General features: G+C 40.2%; 2 protein-coding genes across 2 annotated transcripts in view; one reads left to right on the top strand and one right to left on the bottom strand.

The window, feature by feature from the left end:
* Positions 1 to 12105, top strand: part of fmn2a (formin 2a) — a 35999-nt gene extending 23894 nt beyond the window's left edge. The window contains exons 11-17 of the mRNA XM_079689771.1: positions 326 to 385; positions 1029 to 1149; positions 3204 to 3296; positions 8682 to 8733; positions 9641 to 9790; positions 10810 to 10891; positions 11091 to 12105. Coding sequence (XP_079545897.1) covers positions 326 to 385; positions 1029 to 1149; positions 3204 to 3296; positions 8682 to 8733; positions 9641 to 9790; positions 10810 to 10891; positions 11091 to 11117 — 585 coding nt within the window. The 3' untranslated portion in view covers positions 11118 to 12105. The remainder of the gene's footprint in view (positions 1 to 325; positions 386 to 1028; positions 1150 to 3203; positions 3297 to 8681; positions 8734 to 9640; positions 9791 to 10809; positions 10892 to 11090) is intronic.
* A 1536-nt stretch (positions 12106 to 13641) lies between these two features.
* grem2a (gremlin 2, DAN family BMP antagonist a) lies at positions 13642 to 20647 on the bottom strand. Its single transcript, XM_079689772.1, has 2 exons — positions 20287 to 20647; positions 13642 to 15265 (listed from the first exon to the last, which is right to left on the bottom strand). Exon 2 carries the CDS (start codon positions 15262 to 15264, stop codon positions 14686 to 14688), a length of 579 nt encoding a protein of 192 aa, XP_079545898.1. The 5' UTR covers position 15265; positions 20287 to 20647; the 3' UTR covers positions 13642 to 14685.
* Positions 20648 to 21007: the final 360 nt, after the last annotated feature.

Genomic DNA, 21007 nt, shown 5'->3' with positions numbered 1-21007 from the left:
CTCTTCTTATTTAATATTACAACAGTCTCAGCATGTCCTTGGCACTGCCATATAAGGACACAGTGGTTTGTGTTTTTGTGGTGGTGGACCGGGTAAGGTATCCATAAAGAACATCAAACTTTCCACCAACTCTAAGTTATGACAGCCAGCCCAGCAGTTATGTTTTGTTGTAGTGCTTCTTCCAATGCCATGATTTATCCCCGACTTCTATAACCGCTGTCTCTATTCTTGTTTGCCACGCACAAATTAAAACGTCCTGCTCCGAAATGATTAAATTAATAAATAAAGGGGTTTATTTATTTGGATCTTTTTTTCTCTCTTTCAGGATAACTCCCAGAGTCTTTTGTCCTACATTGTTGCTTACTATCTAAGGCACTTTGATGAGGTATGTTTTGGTTCCTGTTTATTTGAATCACTTTTCTGTTTTAGCCTGATTTGCTTAGAAATCCTTCCAGAGCTCTCTTTTCATCTCCTCTCTTGCCAGAGGATACTATGGCTTATCCTCTATCAAATTATTTATTTTCACTTTCCTTTTTACGGCAGAAACAAATAACTCCCTTTCTCCTTGGCTCTCTCTTATTATTCTCTTTCTGTCTTTCACTCTTCATCTCTCGCTCTGTTTTCGTCTGGGTTCATTCAAACCTGCAGTCTGCTCATTGGCACAGCATCCAAAGGAGCGCTAGTGTAAATAATTAGGTTCTCCAGATGAGATGAACTCAGTAGAGTGCTGTTGCCAAAATCAACCTGCATGACATGGCTGTAGCACTAATAATGTAAATCTGATAATGAGAATTGCAGTGCTCTTTCGGCACCAAGCGTATTGGTCATTATCTGCTGTAGTTCCAGCCATATCTTCTCTGTGATGTTTGGACGGCTGATAAAAACATGTAGGGCTCTGAAGACATTTATTTCAATCTTGCCTCTTCTGTATGGTATGTACTAGAGGGGCCCTCTCCCATTTGAGAAAGATTGACTTTGACACTGGCGTGTTTTTTTTGTTTGCACGAATGTGTTTTGTGCTTTACCAGGATGCTGGTAGAGAGACGTGTATCTACTCTCTGCCCGAGCCCCAGGACCTTTTCCAGGCCTCCCAGATGAAGTTTGAGGACTTTCAAAGAGATCTGCGAAAGCTAAAGAAAGACCTCAATGGTATTGTCGTCAATTTTTTGTTCCACATTTCTCCTCTTTGTTTAAGCACATCTAAAACACAAGTTCACCAGATAGTAAACTTGTCCAGGCCGTATCCTGCAAATGATGTCAGGTGTCATACCATGTTTACAGTAAGATACCATCTCATGGAAATGGATGAGCAATCGTGTATGTATTAATCCATGCACACGTCTTCTAGCACAATGGAAAATAATGTTCCAAACGTGACCAGCTATGGTCATGTGCTGATCGTAGAGGCGGGTCAACAGAGAGATAGCATCTGTTTGTCCTACAGACGAGCTAACCAGAAGCAGATGTGACTTCAGATGAAGACTCCTGTTGGACCTGGCGTGCCTTCACTGTCCTCATGAAATAGAGGATCAAAATATAGAGGGGGCAAGGTCAGGGAGACTTCCACTACCTGTGTACACTAATGGTTCACCGCCTTTCACCAGAGGAGGCTCTCCTGGAGCTCTATATCAACTCACCCGGCACGCCGCAAACCTCCAAACACAACAATGAGAATGTTTTTAATAGAACTACTATACTCCTACATGTCTCTGTGCATGCTGTGCACCTTTGCCAAGGGTCCCTTAAATATGATTTATGGATGCGCTGATTGTTTTAAAGGCTGACTCTTTGACACACTTGTTCAATTAGTTTGTGAACATATAGTGGCTATTCCATTACATAACTTTCCCTGACTTTACACTATACACTACCAGCTTTTTTAATGTAAGGACTATCTCATTATTAGTAGATGAACCTCTATATCTTCAACATTTTTGCAACAGTAACCCAACAACCTTCATAAAATAACTTTATGAAGGTTTGAAAGCCAAAGAGTACATTTCCATTGAAATATGACTTACCCATCAATGAAGTGAACATTTAATAAAACACATGATCGTGAAGAGTATGACTTTGAGTTACATTTTTGTAATAAACGGGAAGAAAATACTTTTGCTATGCATAAAGAGTTAACATATAAACGAAGAATGAACAAGTAATGCAATATCAAGACGTCAGGAAAAATGTGTGGAAAGTGGATTATGCTTGACATGCAAAATGATTGGTTGAGTGAAGAGTCCTAATGAACGAGGCAGTGGGGAAATGCTCCCTTTCATTACTCTGTCTCCAGTCTCTCAGCACTCAGAACACTTTCCAAGGGCTGAAGTGCCTACAGGTGGTAAAGAGCGACTGTGTATTTGGAATGCGTATGTGTGCACTCGTGAGACTATGTACATGTGTACGTGTGCTTGCAGCTCTATAGACAATTCCCCATACCTGGTCTGTTCTCTATCATGTTTTATGTGTCTTTGCTGGTAAATCTATCAGGTGCCTGATCCGTGTTGCCAAATATTGTTTTTCCTCTCCCTTAATGAGTCTTTAGGCTGTTCATTATTTGCCATTCATAAAGGTGGAGGTGCTGGCGGGGGACTTGCGTTTGCTCTGACCCCAGTCGCAGTGGCACATGTTGTCCGAACATAAATACATCGTCACATGCTATACCTGCAGACCTCTTCATTACCTCGCAGCGCCAGTGAGTGCTCTGACAGACACGGCATGCAATGACAGTTCCCAGAGGAGGGCTCCGATAGTAGGCGGTGCAGAAATGGCCTTGGCGGGCCCGAAGGCCATCAGTTAGCCCCACAGTGGAGAGTTTGCCGTTTACCTTTTAGGTTGAGGCACCATATGGTTTATGAATTACCAACTGCCCAGTCCCAACCTCCCTATTCCCTCTAGCGCCTCATGGCCTCTCCACCTCTATGGTACTTGAGCGGATTTTGTGTATCCGTTATGTTTGCAGATAGAGCGTGACGATAAGTTCCTCCCGAGATCAGAACGCAAGCCTTCCTGTTTCCTGGGGGGGCCTTTCAGTCATTACGGGTCATTATGTCTTTCCCGACACCTATTCAGCAGAAACTCAGCAGAGATTTATCAAAGCAGGCTCGGAAGTTCACTGTAGAGTTTATAATTACAACACTGGATAATATATTATTGCCCTGAAAGACTTTTCCCCCTCTCACCATGATCATCTCCTGTTTTTTCAGCCTGCTCAGCTGAGACGGAGAAAGTTTGCAAGTTTTCCTCTGAAGAGAACCTTCAACCCTTTAAGGACAATATGGAGGAATTTATTTGCCAAGGTGAGTTTGTCCAAATCAATCGAATCTAATAATTGATAAGTTGTTCACCGGTCTCATTGAGAAGCAAGACGAGTCTGTGTGACCAATACTGACACAGTACAGTATATTGTATTGCTTTATGAGAGAGCCTTAATTGTGGTCCAGAAACTGTTGCGGATTAAACCTCTGAAGTTGGCCGAATGTCTTCGAGATCTTCACAACACTATGTTCACACTTATTTCACTTTCAAAAAATCAACAGAGTTCCAATAGGATAGAGTTTACTGAAGATTACATGTTATTTGTTAGACGCTTTTATCCAAAGCAACTTACATACTCAATACTGTGGACATTCCCCACTGGAGCAATTTGGGGTGAAGTCTCTTGCCCAGGGACACAACAACATGCTGACTGCAGTGGGGTTTGAACCTGTTGTGGAACCCTGATTCGAACACCAACACACAACCCACTGCGCCACACTCCTCCTTTACAATGTTCATGCTTCTTTTTATACACATATCTTATCAGTTGTTTTCAATGTGTGTGTGTGTGTGTGTGTGTGTGTGTGTGTGTGTGTGTGTGTGTGTGTGTGTGTGTGTGTGTGTGTGTGTGTGTGTGTGTGTGTGTGTGTGTGTGTGTGTGTGTGTGTGTGTGTGTGTGTGTGTGTGTGTGTGTGTGTGTGTGTGTGTGTGTGTGTGTGTGTGTGTGTGTGTGTGTGTGTGTGTGGCCTACTTCTCTTTCATCCCAGCAATACTCTAATTAGGAGTGTCGGCTGATCACAGGTACTATGGGAGTCTCAGGCTCTCCTTTCTGACCTTGATGCTCTCCATTTTGATCTTGATTTTCTCCATTACATAAGGCACCATTATCTCTTCGACCATCCTAAATTCCCCTCCTCAATCATATTTGTTCGACATCTCAACCCAGGTCAGTTTCAGCCTAGGTCATTTTTAATGGTGTCTCATCCATGCTTGCCCTGAGCTACTAACTCCCTCTCTCATAATCTCCACCCCTTAGCATTACACCATTATTGTCTCCGTTTCTGTCTTTGAACTCAAGGATCCAATCAGCAGGACATTCCACAGATAACAAGTTATTGTATGTGTTTTTGAGCATGTATGTTTTCAATGGTTAGGGTTGTTATTTAATCTGTCCCATACATATAAAAAATATCCCACAAAACTATCAAAGATTATCAATGTGCTGTACTCTTTGCATTGTGTTACATGTTGAATAGAGGTTTTCACTGATACACTATTCAAACCTATGTGAGTAAGATGTTAGGTGTCAAGCTTTCCAGGGAAATGGTTAGGCTTTTTTTTTTCTTGTTACATCCAGTTCTGCTTTGTTGCCTGCTTAGTCAGTCCACAAACAATTCCCCAATAGGGAATGTTAGTACTGCTGAAGATGGACAGAAGAAGAACATGTGTTGACATTAGCAATATTCAATACAGTTAGTCCATCCTTAAATATCCCTACAAATGTTTTAGACTTCAAGTTTGCTCCTCTGTGTTACCATCAGGAGTTAAACTTTAAGAAGCAAATAATGTCTCCTTCCTAATTCAAAAAGTATTCTGTACTGGTACACCCTTGGCATATCTAAGCTGAAAATGCATCTCTGGTGTGAGAGCACATGCTGCAGCTCATCGATCAGAATGATGTAAGTCTTGTATGTCTGCACACACATTTCCAAATCTGTTTCAGGCTGCTTTCTGCTTGATACACACACAAGGGTTCACTCAGTGTCGTTTCCATAGGGACGTCTGTTTATACCAGTGTGTATTGAATAACTCAGCTATTGTTTCAAGTATACCTGCTTTGATGGATTATGACTGCACTTGGTAGCTGGGTCTTTTATCTCGATCTCTACCTTTTATAGAACAGAGTATTCTTTGCTCTGCCTCAAAGGAAGATTCAGGGTCAGTCCGTTAGAGAACTGCAGGGAACAGAGCTGGATGCCTGAGAGTCTGGAATAAAACTGACTAGTGGACATCCAGATCCCTTTCACTTAGTACTTTGGGCGTCATGACATTTTCTTATAATATATTTGTCCTTTTTTCTGCTTTGAAAATTCCACTTAGTTCCAGTCTTCCTTAATCTTCCCATGTTTTCTGCTGTTCTGTATTTTACCTTTTTTCCTTTCTGAACAATGAGAGATTAGAAACATCTCGTTGCCTCCTTGACCTCTTCTTTCATTCCTTGACTCCTTCAATCCTAATTGGAAATCAAATAAACCTTTCAGCGCGGTGTTTACGAAGAGGCCTGTTAACATGATAATGATGATGAATTGATTGTAAATGACGATCTTCCTCTCTTGGCCTTTCATTTAAACAATAGTCTATAGACATGCTAGTAGCTCTTAAAGCAAAAGCTGATGTTTAAGCTAAATGCTCACAATAACAATGCTAACATGCTGATGTTTATCCGCTAGTATGTTTCACAAGTTCGCCATCTTAGTGTAGTGCATTAGCATGCTAACCTTTACTAATCTGCACTAAACATAAAGAACATTTCAGGATGAAAAAAATGTAATTAAGATTTGAACTGATGATTATACAGTATGAGTATACAATATGAGCCTAACAGGAATCTGGAGAAATGGCATGGCAATCCATTCAATAGCTGTTAAGACATTTCAATCAAAACTCCAGATGTCCGCCTCATGGTGACGCTATGAATAGTTTTATGCCATCAAGTAGATGTTGTGACATTTCTCTGAAAAATAAAACTCTGACATGCAATATGAAAACATTTAGGATCTTTAAAGCCATTAGGATGCATCCTTTGGGCACTATGGGTATCTGTGCCAGATTTGATGGCATCTCATCAAAGATTTTCAGACATACGTCCGTCATGACCACAGTGTCTTACCCACATTGCCATCCCGAGAGCATTGCCACATGCATTTTAACTTTTAAACAAACAGTTAAAAGAGAAAGAAAGAAAACAGTTATTACTACATTTTTGTTTAAGATATTGTTCCGTTAAAGCGTATCCGTCATTTTCACCAGATGTCACACAGACATGCTTTTTTCCTCTCCCTTTCCTAATCTGGCATTTAAAACGAGCTCCACTTCAAACATGTAAGACTTATTTGTTATTCTTGTTTTAACATAACAATCGAAAAGCCTTTCTTTATGTAGTATTGACTCTGACCTTGGCTACATCCAGTTGGCTGTGACCAATCTTTGTGAAGGACCCGGCTCACAGGCCTCTCTCCCAACTGCTTTTGTATTCAGATGAGAGTATAATACATAGCATATGTTGTTCAGCGGTAATGCTCACTGTCCATTTTAAAGGAAGTCTCCAGATGAAAGCATCTCTCCTCATTGCCACCCCTTTCTTTTCCTTCTTGTTTCCGTTCTGTCTGTGTTTGAGAGAAATATGGGAGCTCTCTCTTTGATGCAAAGAGGGAGGAGGTTTTTCCTCTGAGAGCAGAATGTAAGCACCGTAACATGGACATGTGACTCATAAGGCTCCAGACGGGTTTCTTGGGGTTCCTCCACTGCGGCGGTGAAAAAAAGAACAACAGCCAAATGTCTTATTTTTGTTATTTCTGTAATTTCTAAAAGGCCTGGGGTTAAACTGTTTCTGGCTCCACAGTTTAAACCGCTTTTGTTTATTTTCTGACCATGAAACTAACCACAGAATAACAGTGGGAGCGGACTTGTTGGAGCTCGGCTGTTTGGTCTAGCTCGATTTTCCCCGCTCGCTTCACAAATTCTCATGCATGCAGGCCTTTGATGGAGTCACTGTGACTAGCAAGAGAGCACTGGCCATGTGATAATCTGTTTCTGATGGACATAAAGATTAGAAAGACTGATGTCAAACCCCCTTCCTTTTTTTTATACCAGCTACAACTTTGCTGCTTAGGATGGCACATCAGGTCAAACGATTATGTTTAAAATGAACATAACATAATATATAGTATATAACATAAGAGGGTAAAATCACACATTAAATAGACGTGTTGATTCTTAGCCATGATGTGATGAGCTGACATCTTTAAATAATATTTACTGCAAAGCTTTCTTTATCAATTTTATTGTAAATACAGTGTTAATCCTTACAGTCATCCCACCCCACAATATCACATTTTCTCAATGATTACCGGTAAATGTTTTTAGAAATAGATTTGACATCACTCATAGCAGAATATTATAGTAAGTGTAATGTGAAAACATGTTTCCTTAAAACAACAAGGCACAGTTCGGATATCAAGATGCATCCAGCATTGCCAGACATTCATATTATTTATCAATTTGTCATCATTTATAGATGAGCCGCCAGCGGAGAGACATGATCGTGGTCTGCAGCGTGATTTAGTGCTGTGCTACGTTAAAGCAAAGTTCTGGGCTCAACGGGTTTGTCTGAGATCTTTAGATGTGGCTCTGGATTCAATTACACGTAGCAACCAGATATTCCCGGGATAAGAGCAGAACACAGCCTTGTGCCAGGACAGATTCTCCGTCCCTTCTACTGTCATGTCTGTCTTGAAAAGCCACAATGTTTCAAGGCAGCAGCAGCTCTCAGATGATTGACCTTAAGGCCACAGAAAAGTTAATGTCTAACATTAGATATAAAAATGTAGACCCGTAAATGTACAGCTGGATTGACTCTAGTATGATGTATTTGAAAATTAGGATGAAAAATCAGCCCATGGGTCTGAAATGTGATAAGAAGTAGTCTGCTGTATTTGTCTGAGCGAAGCTGTCACATTTCACTGCTGGTCTCTTATATCATCATTTATGGTGCAGTCAAAAGGATCCTGATGGCCGGCCTAGATAAATGTTGTGGCTTGCTGGAAGTACGTCCTAATGTGTACCATGGTGTCCAACTCACAGTTTTCTTACCCTCTTGCTGTCTCACCCTTACTCTCTCACCTTTTGCCCACAAACACACATTACCTTTCAAACACACACACACACACACACACACACACACACACACACACACACACACACACACACACACACACACACACACACACACACACACACACACACACACACACACACACACACACACACACACACACACACACACACACACACACACACACACACACACACACAGAGTCAGTCCGTCAGTCAGTCATCTGTCTTCATTCGGAGTCACCCTGCACAAAGAAACACTTGTCCTGCGATCTGCAGTACTCATTTGTCAGTTGTGCAATAGAGGACAATCCAACACTTAATAACCTGGTGGCACAGCGATGACCTTGAAGAGGACTGTTGATTTAAGTAATGATGACATCTGGAATCCTCCTATATACAAGTTGCATTGTGGGTGAAAGATGTATTTTCTGATGTTACAGGAAATCCCAAATCGCTCCTAATCCTTATTTAAACCTGTATTTACTCATGCTCTGCTCTCTCCTTATATCAAAACGTGCCTTCTTTTACAGCCAAAACCAAACTTGAAGCTCAAGAGAAGCAGCTGGCTGACACTGAAAAGATGTAAGACCTTCTTCATTTCATTAAACACTTTCAACAGCTTCTTCACCTGAAAAGTAAACGCAGTCGCTTCTGTTTCATTTCATTGGTTCCCTTTTGATCTATTCTTAACCTTCCAAACAGTGATCCCAGTTGTGAATAACAAAGAAAAAGCAACACAGGATAATGCAATCCAATCCAGTTTAAAGTGTTATTTCCTCACTGAATTAAAGAAATATAATCGAGCTACTTTGTCAATATGTATGACTCCTGGTTCCTTCAGTTATATGGAAGGTGCGGGCCATGATGCCAGGCCTTCAGCAGACGGGAGGCCCCCTGTGCGGTGTCTGTGTTGTTTATCTAAGCGGAGCGAGAGTAGACAGCCTTGGCTCCAGGCTTCTGTTACTGCTGGCTAGGAATGTGTTCCTATAGCACACTCCAAACAAAGAGACCCCAACCTGTCCACTGTATTGATCCACTACAAATGGCCACCGCATTTAACACTTTAACAAGTTGCATCCCCTGCTATACGCAAGCTCTCATTTTGTTAGATCTGTCTTTGTCTTTTTATTGGTAGTCGTTGCAGTATGTGTGAGCATACGTACAAACAGGCTTATTCACACCTGGAAGAGGAAATGCATAGAAGTTCAGTCCCTGTTAATCTGCCAGATAAAAAACTGAATTACTACACGACTTTATTGGTAGTAATCCCATTTTGTGTGCACTGTTCTATTCTGAAATGCACAGTCATCATTGGTTTGTGTTTTTTACGTTATTTACTTTCAGAAAAAACTCGTTATCCCAAGATTTACTTTCGTATTTTGCATATTTTCTCGTCAAAGCCAAGTTTCACAACAACCGGAGTAGGTTTCTGTAATCTCATGTTGTAATAGTTTGGTTTCTAAGTAATGTTTTCGTTCTCTGTCCCCAGCTTCTTGGAGCTGACCATGTCCTTTTCAGTTAAACCCAAGGCAGGAGAAAAAGAGGTTTCACCCAACACTTTCTTCTCCATTTGGCACGAGTTTTCCTCTGATTTTAAAGACCAATGGAAGAAGCAGAATAAGCTGATGTTACAGGAACGGTAAGAATATGGTGACAAGTTTTCAGTTTCGGACTGTGACATTATATTAGTTGAAGAATGTGTCTGGATACTGGATAATGCTGCTAAACTGAGTCTTTTCAGTCATTTTGTATTGTTTCTTTGGAAAGGGAACACCACTTTCTGACCTACAAAATGTCATTACAGATATACCAATGTTCCAACATTTAGATTTATCCCCAAGCCAATGTTTCTGAAACATTATGCAGTACATCTCGTGTTCACTGAAGATCCTATCAGATTCATTCAAATTCATGAAGGGAAAAGCGGTTAAACGACCCAAATCTTTGTCCTCACCCCAGTAATGAAAAGAACACATGCAGCATCCAGTTAGCTTCCAGTGGTTTGATGAACATAAAGATACTGCCGCATATGTCAACAAAAAGTAAATTGGTCCATTATGCCAAATTCAGATTGAATTGTGATATGTATTTTTAAGAGAAGCAAAATGTCACAAGCCTTGCTTGTTCAGTAGGAAAGACTAAAACAAATTTGAAAGCATTTACTCTTTGCCCTTTGCGATTGGCAATCCTCCCAATTCACTCTCTGCTGGTTTCCTTTTAGACTCCAGTGGAACTATAGATAATAATCCTCACCTGTAGGGACATGCACACATGCAGCACAGGCCCACACAGTACCAATGTAATGAGCAAAGGAAAGATGCTTGTCTGTTTCAATAAATTATTCTAATCGCTCAATGCCAACATGCGGATCATTTGTCTCGAAGCACAGACGTGTAGTAACACTGCTCTCTCCATGCAGCAGTAAACGACAGTCAGTCATTCAAAGTAACCGGGCTGGCCCTGTGACATCCAGGTCCCTGCGTCCAAACACCACAGGAACATAGTCTGGTTGAGCCAGCTGTATATTTGTGTACTGCATCTTTGTTTTTAATGGTGAAATACCGAATTTCAAATAGTGGAATGAGTCTGTGTGCATTCTGTGATTTGCTTCGGAGCTCTCAAAAAGATAACTGATTGTTATTACTGGTGTTTTTTCAGGGTCAAAAAGGCTGAAGAGAGTTTCAAACAGGCCAAGGAGAAAGCTTCCTACAATGTGAAACCCAAACACGCAACTGGAATAGTACGTCTATACACTTCACATCACAGTTACTGTAATGTCTCATCTATGCCTTTTATTTGTTGATTTAGTTCAGCAGTACAGACACTCTTCTCTTTTCTCTGCAAATTGTCTCCTCCTTTTTCAAGGTGTTAAAAAAAACAACTCATAAGTACAAGGACTTCTGGCAGTAAATAACTCTGGCCTGTTTTTTATTCCACAGAAAGCAAAGTTGGGTCAGAAGATCTAAAGCTGAGAATGGAAAATTATCATCACACAGCGTATTGCACAAGCAGTGTTTGTACAATATGACATTTTTGCAACGTGTATTTGCTTCCGGTATTTGTTTTCAATTGATTTAGACCTGATGTTTACTGTCAGTTGGTTGAAAGTGGATATTATATTGTTTAGAAGTTGAATGAAAAATTACATTCTCTGACCCCCTTTCATAGCACCTGCATAATTAAATGAAATATTGCTTCCAAAAGACATTTATCAACTGAGATGATTCAATGTAGTTGAGTCATTTGCCAGAAAATGCTCAGAGGAGGCGGAAATTTGTAGCAACACAATATCCAAGCTTTCTCAGTGTTTTATAAGCCATATGTAGGAATTTGTGCAATTCCCCTGCCTTGTTCACTAGAAAGGCATGAAAACGTCCTTTTTATATCTTCCGTATTGGTAAAGATCAAAGAATTTTATAACATTTCTACATGGTGGGTATGGATCATCTGCCCGACAAAGTGCCTTTTCGCACATCGTAGGAGTCAAATCAGTGCTGTAGAACAGAGCTTTTTCTTTTTAGACATATCATCTATTATTAAATGTTACATGTAAAGAAGATACATATGTTCTACATAGGCTGGAACATGACACATTTACTAACTTAGTTTCAGAATCTAGGTATAATTACAAAAATGTTTTACATACAACTGCTTAATTTGTCTTTTCAACCAATAAGGTAATGAACAAGTAAGTGGTGTAATCGTATATGGATAAAGACTATTGTTTTTTTTCTCCAGTATCATCAACTTGCTTTGTTTTAAGCAAAAACCCTATGCAGTTAGTTTTGCCTTTCCTCCTACCTGTGAGTGTGTGAACTCCCATATGCAATAGGACCATGTGAAGTGACGTGTGCGATACCAACAATGTGTTTCATTGAATAACCTTGACCACAGAAAAATTATATTTATTGCATAAAAGAAATTACCTAATTTGTAATAAAAAATTCTGCTGTTGCTGATTGTTCTCAGTTTTTTTCATTTTTTCAAATGTGAAAGTGTTACAGAACAACATGCACTCTAAACACCATTGTTTTATATGAAATAGATTTATTATACTTTTCACAGACATACATACACACATACATAACATATATATACTGTATATGGGCCATTCTACCGAATTGGACCAAAGTCAGGTTGGAAATGTTTTTTTCCCAAAACTTTGTCCATATATATTGTGTATCATATCTAAATTACACATATCTACTAAAAGAACCGTACATTTTATATCGTATTGTCACACTGTATTGGAATGTTCTTCCTCTACCAAAAATGGTCACTACCAAAACATAGTGAATACACCGTAGTAGAAAAACGTTATATTAACCTGTTAAGATTGTTTTACCTTCCCTTATCTAAATAGTATTTTAACAAATATTTCTTGAGGGTTTTCACAATTAAATTAATAAAAGTGCATTTTAATCAAATTTCAAAGTTCAATTTATACAATTCATAAAAATAATAATACAATTTTTCTTTGTAAAATGCATAATACTGATCATATTGATTCCAGAGTTGATGATTGTTGAAATTGAACATACATTAAACCAATCAGTATCATATCATTTTAGTTGTTAACTCAATATACTTTATTTTTTACAAAACATCCACTGTTTCGGTAGTGACCACAGTATTTTGTTCTCAAGGTTGTTTTCATATTCCCTCAACCTTATTGCTTAATCTTAACTCATAACATGCCTTATGTTGAAGTGTGAATGTTTGAAGATACTGACCCAGAATCAGCACTTTAGTAAAAGGCTGAAATAGAGGGGGATGAGGCTAGAATGGGTGATCTGTTTGGTATTTTGAGCAAAACATTTCATAGACATGTTTTTATTTATATATTTGAGACCTATAATATATGCCTAACGATAGTATAATAAGAGACCTTTAAAGTAGCACACTGATTTTCAGACTTTAAAACACATGGTGGGATTTACCTGCTTACCATTCCATTTTGTCACTAACGAAATCATGTCAATTACCGAAACGTAACCATACGTTTCGGTAAATGACTGTTTCAGTAGTGAATGTTTCGGTAGTGACAATTCTAGCTAAAATTGAGCATAACTAAAGAATGCTAGCAAGTACATGACTAGCATACGCGTTTTTGAAGAGGTTTACACCTATGGTTTACACACATAAAAACCTAATACTTTGCATAAAACCCCGAAAAAGTTTACTTAATTGAAGATAATATGTGTTTGGTAGTGACAATGCTAAAGGTTACACGTCAATTTTCAGATTTTGGAACAGATTGATCATTGATATCAAAAGTATGGGATATAGCTACTTGCCATTCAGCCATGAGGGACAGGGATGTAGTGTGTAGATGTGATAGTGATAGTGATGCAGATGTGTGTGTCGACGGGCTGTCACTGCCTTGTCAAAAATGCAGGGGTGTGGCTAAAAACCAGGCTCAGCCATTGGACTAAACCCCCTTGTGTTTCGGTGGTGACATGAAAACTGGGGACATGATTTTTTGAGTCCTATAGTTTTTTTATTAAAAAATGATACCCACAATAAATCTAAATATTCCAATTGTTGTTTGAATGTAATCATAAATCTCTTCTAAATACACCATTGAACAAAATAAAATAAAAATGTTTTAAGTGTTATTTACAGAAATTGAAATGTAGATGTCAGGGTTGGGGACAGCTCCTTCCCAATAGAAAGTACCCTATAAATGATGTTTTTGTATATATCAAACTTATCATTATATAATTGAATTCCTTATGTTTAAATAGACCATAACATATTCTTAGTAAATATCTATGTCTGAATACGTAATTGTTTTGTTAAATAGTTTTTCTTGTCATGGGACCGCACTTTGTACTAATTCGGTAGAATGCCCCATATATTGCAATCCACCTCCATTACACATGCTGCTGTAGGTTTTTCCTACTGACTAGTATATCTGTGGCAAATATACAGCCAGGCTTGTTTCGAAGCAGGTGGATGCCACTGGTCATTGTTGTGTTGCTTCATGTTTTCTGGATATCAACTGGTGTATGATTTCGGACATAGAATTTAAGGAAAAGATGCTGGACAACCGTACAATAGTTGTAAAACACCATCAACAGGTTAAAACATTGCAGGCAAAATGTGTACACTATAACTTGTTTCTCCAAGACGCCAAATTACCAGCAGAATCCGTAGTGTTTTATAGTTTATCATCACCTTTATCACAAAGGAATCTAATGAAAAATGAACAAATAACCAGGTAAATGGAAATCAAAGGAAGGAAATGTTTTTTTAATGTTGACATTTTGCTGCTTCATCATCAGTGTCTCTTGCACTACTTGAATCAGTCTCTTTCAACAGCATCAGCTCGCCAACATGACTGCTTGTCTTTGATGTAATCATCATTGATCCTTTGTTTAATAATACCAGTTCCATGTCATTTTATTGCGGGACAAGCCATCAGTTGTGCAACACCTTGCAGTATAGTTCAACTTGAAGCCAGTCCTTGTTTGGCGAAGCTTATGAATTTCCTGCCTTTGACTGAACTCCTATTATTTTAATCTTAATCCTTTACAGTTTCCCATGGCTGCTCACATCCACAGACATGCAGCGGCACTGTTTGACCCTCTGCACCTTGCGGTGTCTGAAAGGCGGCTGCTGGTCTGGGCAGTCTAGCTGCACTGTGAGCTGTGTGATGCGGTGTGGCCTGCAGAAGGAACAGGACTGAAACGGCTCCTGGACCTTGTTGTGTTTTTTCCTTCCAGAGCCTGAGGCCTGTCCTCGATTCTGGCCCTGACTCGAGCTGGGGCCCATATGGCGGGGGATGTAGAAGGAGTTACACTGGCCGTAGCAGAAGCGGTTGACCACGGTGCGGCTGCGGCAGCCCTCCTCGCTGATGGTCTGGCGGAGAGGCTGGGTCTTGCACCAGTCTCTGCGGAGGTAGCGACGCTCCGTCACCACCAAGGCCTCCCGGCTGGAGGACAGCACCTCAGGTTTCTGCTGCAGTAGCCGCTGGTGACGCTCTGAGGACAGGTTCCCTTTGGTCTTGTGCGGGGACGGGATGGATCCCTGGGGCCGGTGCTTTTTGGTTTCTGCCGTGATGCAGAGCAACCCAGCCAGTATGACTGGTATAGATATTCTCCACAGCATTCTGCAAAAGGAGAAAGGCACATTAAATGGTGATTCTCCAGAAAAACATCTGTTGTCACATTAACAGATTCCTTGAATTTTGACAACGTAGGATGTGTACCAATACTTCGAAATTATGTGAAGATGACTGTCATACAATTCCAAAGATAATATCAATAAAGCAAATAATGTTTGCATTTTTATGAATATTATGCATATGTTTTTAACCACCTTTGCTGTCAAGCCTTCCAGGCATCATTGAGGAAATGAATCCATCACCAGGGCCCCCATTTGTCAGCATCTCTGTGTCATTACTTACTTGTATTTGCTTTCCTCTCAGCTACGTAACTCTTCCAAAAATAAACAAGGCCCTGCCATCAAAGGATACACTTAAACACCCATAACGAGAAGGGGAAGTTGATTTTATTGGTCCCGTTGCTGGGTAAAATAATTAGGGCTTTGCTTACTTTAGTCATGAACTATGCCGCAGATATGTAAACAGGCATTGGAGAGGCCCATCTGCATGTTATTAGGAGAAGAGTTGGGGAACTCTCCAGTACCTTTTGGGAGTCAACTCTTCTACTCATTGGAGATATACTATGAATCAAACAGAACTGAGATTAACCCTCTGTCCATAATCAGATCTCTGTAAAAAGAAAGGCAGCATCATCTAGAGAAATGACTCCTCTGCCATTCACAATGGAGTTTCCGGCCCGTGTGCATGCTGTCGGTGTTTGCGCCAGCACATTTTTGACCGTCACTCAAGCATCTTTTCAGCAGATGTTGCTCTTGAAAAGCATTGCATGACATCAAGTCAGAAATCCTGACAGAGAACCAAACTGCCTCAAGGACATTGGCGGCTCATATTCACAGACTCTTCTTTACTGTGCACATTTGTATTTTCCCTTTCTTCCTTTTCCTGGACCTGCAACTCACTCTGACATGGAACAAATTACTTTTTCATAATCCACTTTGTTTTTTGCCTCCTTTTCTCTACTCTTGACCCTGAGGTCATGGCAGCTCTGTCCGGACTGCATAAGCACCCCGGTAAGTTAGACAGCAGCTGTGTGTCCATCAAGAAATGCAATGTAAATTATAACCAGATATTCTCTATAGGAAATGATATGTTGGACTTGAATTCAGAATACTTTTTTGACTTTTTGATGCTTTCTCTTTCAATTCTGATCTCTAGATTTTCTTTCTGTTGTTTTCTTCATTCAAATATTAAACCTACGCAGAAAGGAAGTATTTTGGATTATGTGGACATTGCCAGAAAATCTGATGTGCTCTACAGTGACAATCAAGTCTGATGTTGATATGTGGATTTTTCCAGAAGACAAATACTTTTAATTCACACAAATAAATTAAAATGACTCCTATGCTTCTTCTGTAGGCACACCTTTTTACATACATACCACAGCCTGCAAACACCCACCTAATAGGTTAGAATAACTAAGCTAAAGACTCCCGCTATACTCCATCAGGGAGTCATGACCCCACTCCATCTCCCCATGATCTACCTTCCATGTACACAGTCTCATTTGTCTTGAGCCGATCCATCTCTTTCCTGCTGACTTTGTATTTAAATGCACAAACGCCTGTTTAGGAGGAGCAGACTATGTGAAGGCCCTTGTTCTCTGTTTCCCTCTTCTCCCGCTGTCCATCGTTTAGAGAGGCACCCTGTGACTCTGCTGAGCTACAGTCTGCAAAGCCCCGGGGACTTTTGAGGGATGACCTGACCAACTGTGTACATAGAGCATGACGGATGGCCTGTACAGCCAGCAGCAGCGCTCCCTCTCCACTCCCAAACTCTGCTTAAGTATGATAGTGCCGGCCCTGCTAAGCTATCCTCATCAATCTCTGCTGCAAGACAAATTGCGGTTTTGGGGTAAGGCTTTTGGGGGGAGCCCCTGAGGTGGTTAGTGGTTGGGGTTAGGAGATAGAAGGGAAAGAGGGTTTGGGACAGATTACCTACTGGGAAACAAAACCAACCCCACTTGGGCTCCATGCACAGTATGCCCTCCTCCCAGGGTGTTTATCTTTCGACAAGCAGTTTGTCTCTTAGTTTCTCTCTCTCCCCATCTGTCTCTCTGTCACTTTATCTGTCTCTCCTGATGCTCAGCACTAGTCATCACAGAGTCCCGGGGACGGAAGGAGACTGTGGTTTTGTGTTTTAATGCTGAGACAGAACTGAAACGGACCCTTCTGTCTGCTGAACACTAATATTGTCCACAAACACAGCTTTATGTTTTACAAGAACCACAAATACGTGGGGGAAGTGCTTCACTGAACTGTGGCAGACTTTTGTTCCAAATTTCAGACCTCTAATGAAATTACAAATACCAGATACAAATACCAGAGTGGCTGCTTAGCTAGACACAAGCCTTTTTATCTATAATCATCAGTGGGAACTTGTTGTATTTCGTTTTTCAGAATATAATATCATGGTAATGTTTTCTGTCTGGACAATAATGGGTCTTCAAAGAAAAAAGAAATTTCAAAGTGAAATGAAAAACAAATTGAATCGTGAAAAACTCCAGCCTTGTTGCTAAATATTTATTCATTTTAGATTTTTTTGTTGTTACTGTAGATAATTGAAAAAAGGAACACAAATCCATTTCAAGACTTTGAAACTTGTGCCTACGGATGTATTTCCACTAAACCATGTGAAACATCTTCCCAGCATGTCTTCAAAGGCAGGTTAAAACAAACAAAACCTGATGCCTCAATTATTGGTGCGTCAGAAAGTCTCATACACAGACTGGTAAGTGCAGTTAATTACAGTAGAACTGCATTTAATTCACCGTGCAACTCCAACCTCAATCACACAAGGGGAGGAGCACAAGCACACACACGCACACATTTGTGACCACACATGTTCACACATACACACACACACACGCACGCATGCACGCACGCACGCACGCACGCACGCACACACACACACACACACACACACACACACACACACACACACACACACACACACACACACACACACACACACACACACACACACACACACACAGGATATACAGAGGGAAAGAGAGGTAAATGAAATGTTTTCACTTGGAGCCAATTACACAAAGAGGAACCATGTCATTATCTGCATTTGCGGATTCTATTTTCCCAAACTACGCTCGGCTGTTGGCTCATTAACAGTGACGGGGGTGGCGGGGTCCTTTAGGGGGCTTTTCTGTGTAAATGTGTCTAATGCCAACATTGCCAAGAGGCTGCTTTAGGCAGTTTGGGCAGCCATTTGTCACCACAATCCATCTTGATAATGACTAGCAGCCCATATATAATGCTTTCCAAGTTAAGTACTGGCAAGAATGTAAGGCTTCTTTGCCTCAGCAACATTAAGTGCTTTAGTGGTGGATGAGAGGCAATTAGAGATGCTATGATAGTGCAGGGTTTCTCATTTCACATTTGTGTGACACTACTTAGCTGCAGTGATTAACACCACCCTACATTTTGACTCAAAGTGAAATGTGTCTGTTTGATCACATAACATGAAGTGTTTCCCTTTAAGGTTTATAGGCCTTATTTCACACTATCTGACAGAATCAAAAAATACTTTTAGTTTGTATTTTTCTTTCCATTTAATAGGAATATCCTTCTTCAGTGGTTTGAACAACGTTTGATTGCACATCATGAGCTTTCAATGATTGTGGCTCAAGCAGGCCACTGCCTGTTACGGGGTTTAAAACTACTTCTTTAAAGCCATATTTTGCAATGTGAATGTTCTGCTGGTTAAAAGAAACAAAAGCTTTAATTTTAACCACACACAACCACACATTCGTGCCAAAATGCAGCTTAACTCTACTTTTAATCCGCTTTCCTCAGTGTTTTCTTATTACCTGTTCATGTGTTAAGCGTAAACTGCACGTGTTAAGAACGCTGTTAAGGCTTCTATCAAATAACAGTTTTACTATCTTTAGAGGCTTAAAATGAAGTGTTTTCTGTTGCTTATGGACCTGTAATGTGTCTGTGTGCTAAATCCTCTTTGACATCAGAGTGAACTGTGCAAGGTGGTGCAGTCACCGGAGCTGTAAGCAGGATCAGAAGGCAAACTCCCCACCTTTCAACACACGCACACTGCAGCAACACACACACTCACACGTTCACACACCAATGTTGATACACAGCAGTTCACACATGAATACACACAAATGCATTAAATATACATACAGAAATGAACAAAAACACAACCATATACAGGTGTACATTAGAACTGAAAAAAAGAATAAAGATTATTGTGTATACACACAGACAACAGGTCCCCTATATATGTTAACATCATTGTCTCTCTTTCTCTCTTTTTCATATTCAGTGGAAAAACTACACTGACTCTTAATCTCAGTAAAATGCACAGTACAACACACTGTCATCACACACTAATTCTCTCACTCACAACACTAATTCCCCTGGATAATTATAGTAATTTAGTCTACATCTTTATCCAGAACACCTTATAGTACCTTGAAGGCGTATATTGGTACTATGGGTGGCCCCTGTGGGGATCAATCCCTCACTGCTGGCGGAAAGGCAAAATATCTGTACAACTACTGCTGGTCAGATTACATGAATCTGCGCTTAGTCATTCAGAGACCCACTGAGTCACTCAGTCTCATTATCTCCGTCAGTCTCTTACTGCCCACTTGTTCAAAGCGCTCATGTGGGAAATGTCAAACCAGCACTCACTTATCTACACTTCTCACCTCAGTAACTCGAAAATGGTGCGTCGCACATATATAATCATTGTTTCCTCACATCCACTGCAAATTAGGTCAATCTTCAAGGAATTCATTATTCTAGAAATCCTGCTATTTACAATGATATGTTTGGCCTTAAAGTGGGGCAACAAGCGTACCATCTTGCATTAAGAACTTTCTTTTATGATATGCTATTCATTTTTAATACCTGCATAGTATTCATTATTTCAATAGACATTTTAAACAACCTTCTTGCAAACTGTTAGAAGGGTTTTAAACCAAGTGTTAAAGTGTTACCACAATACAAAACGAGGCATGGTTTATGTACCTCTCACCACAGGGCGCAGGATGACGGTAACGTGTCAAGGATGCAGTCAGGGGATGTCGATGCCTTCAGTGGTCCTTGCGTCCGCTTCCAGATTTCGGTTTCCATGGCAACATAATCTGTAGTATCCTCAGGCTTGTCCTCGCTCCTCTTTTTTTTCTCCCACCACGCTAAAGTCTCAAAGTATTGGCCAGGATTAGCTTTCCATCACTCTGGACAAGATGAGTCTCTTTATTTCTCTCTCAGTCTATGGTTCTCTTTAAAGTTTTTTTTTTAAGTTTAAGAAAGCTCCAGGTCTCAGTTACAGTAAGCCCATATCTCCGTGCTGTGGAGACAGTCTGTCTTTGAGAGTGTTTGACTCACTGTAAAGCCTGCCTTAGTTTGAATCCCCACCACCCCCTTTCCTTCCTCAAGACTGGGAGGGTTTATCCTATTGGTCATTGTGTGAATCAAACCAAGCTTCACTTCTTTCATTTAAGTCTCCCTGCGTCTGTCTCTCTCTGCCTGTTAACATTTTTCTTTGATATATATTTTCAATTCCCATGCATCCATTATATATCAAACCTATAAAAATGACAACTTTTCCATTGTTTATTTTTCCATTTTATGATTGCTTTCCCTCTTCCCCTGTGTTTGACATTAACATTTTTAGGAGGTGGATGACATTTTGTCAGAATGGACAACACAGGACCAAGTTGTAAAGAAACAAAGACTTTCTTTAAAA

The sequence above is a fragment of the Notothenia rossii genome (genome assembly GCF_949606895.1).
Source record: "Notothenia rossii genome assembly, chromosome: 6".
In the NCBI taxonomy this organism is placed as follows: Eukaryota; Metazoa; Chordata; class Actinopteri; order Perciformes; family Nototheniidae; genus Notothenia; species Notothenia rossii.
The sequence above is the reverse complement of the archived record's forward strand: the minus strand, read 5'-3'. Positions and strand labels throughout refer to the sequence as shown.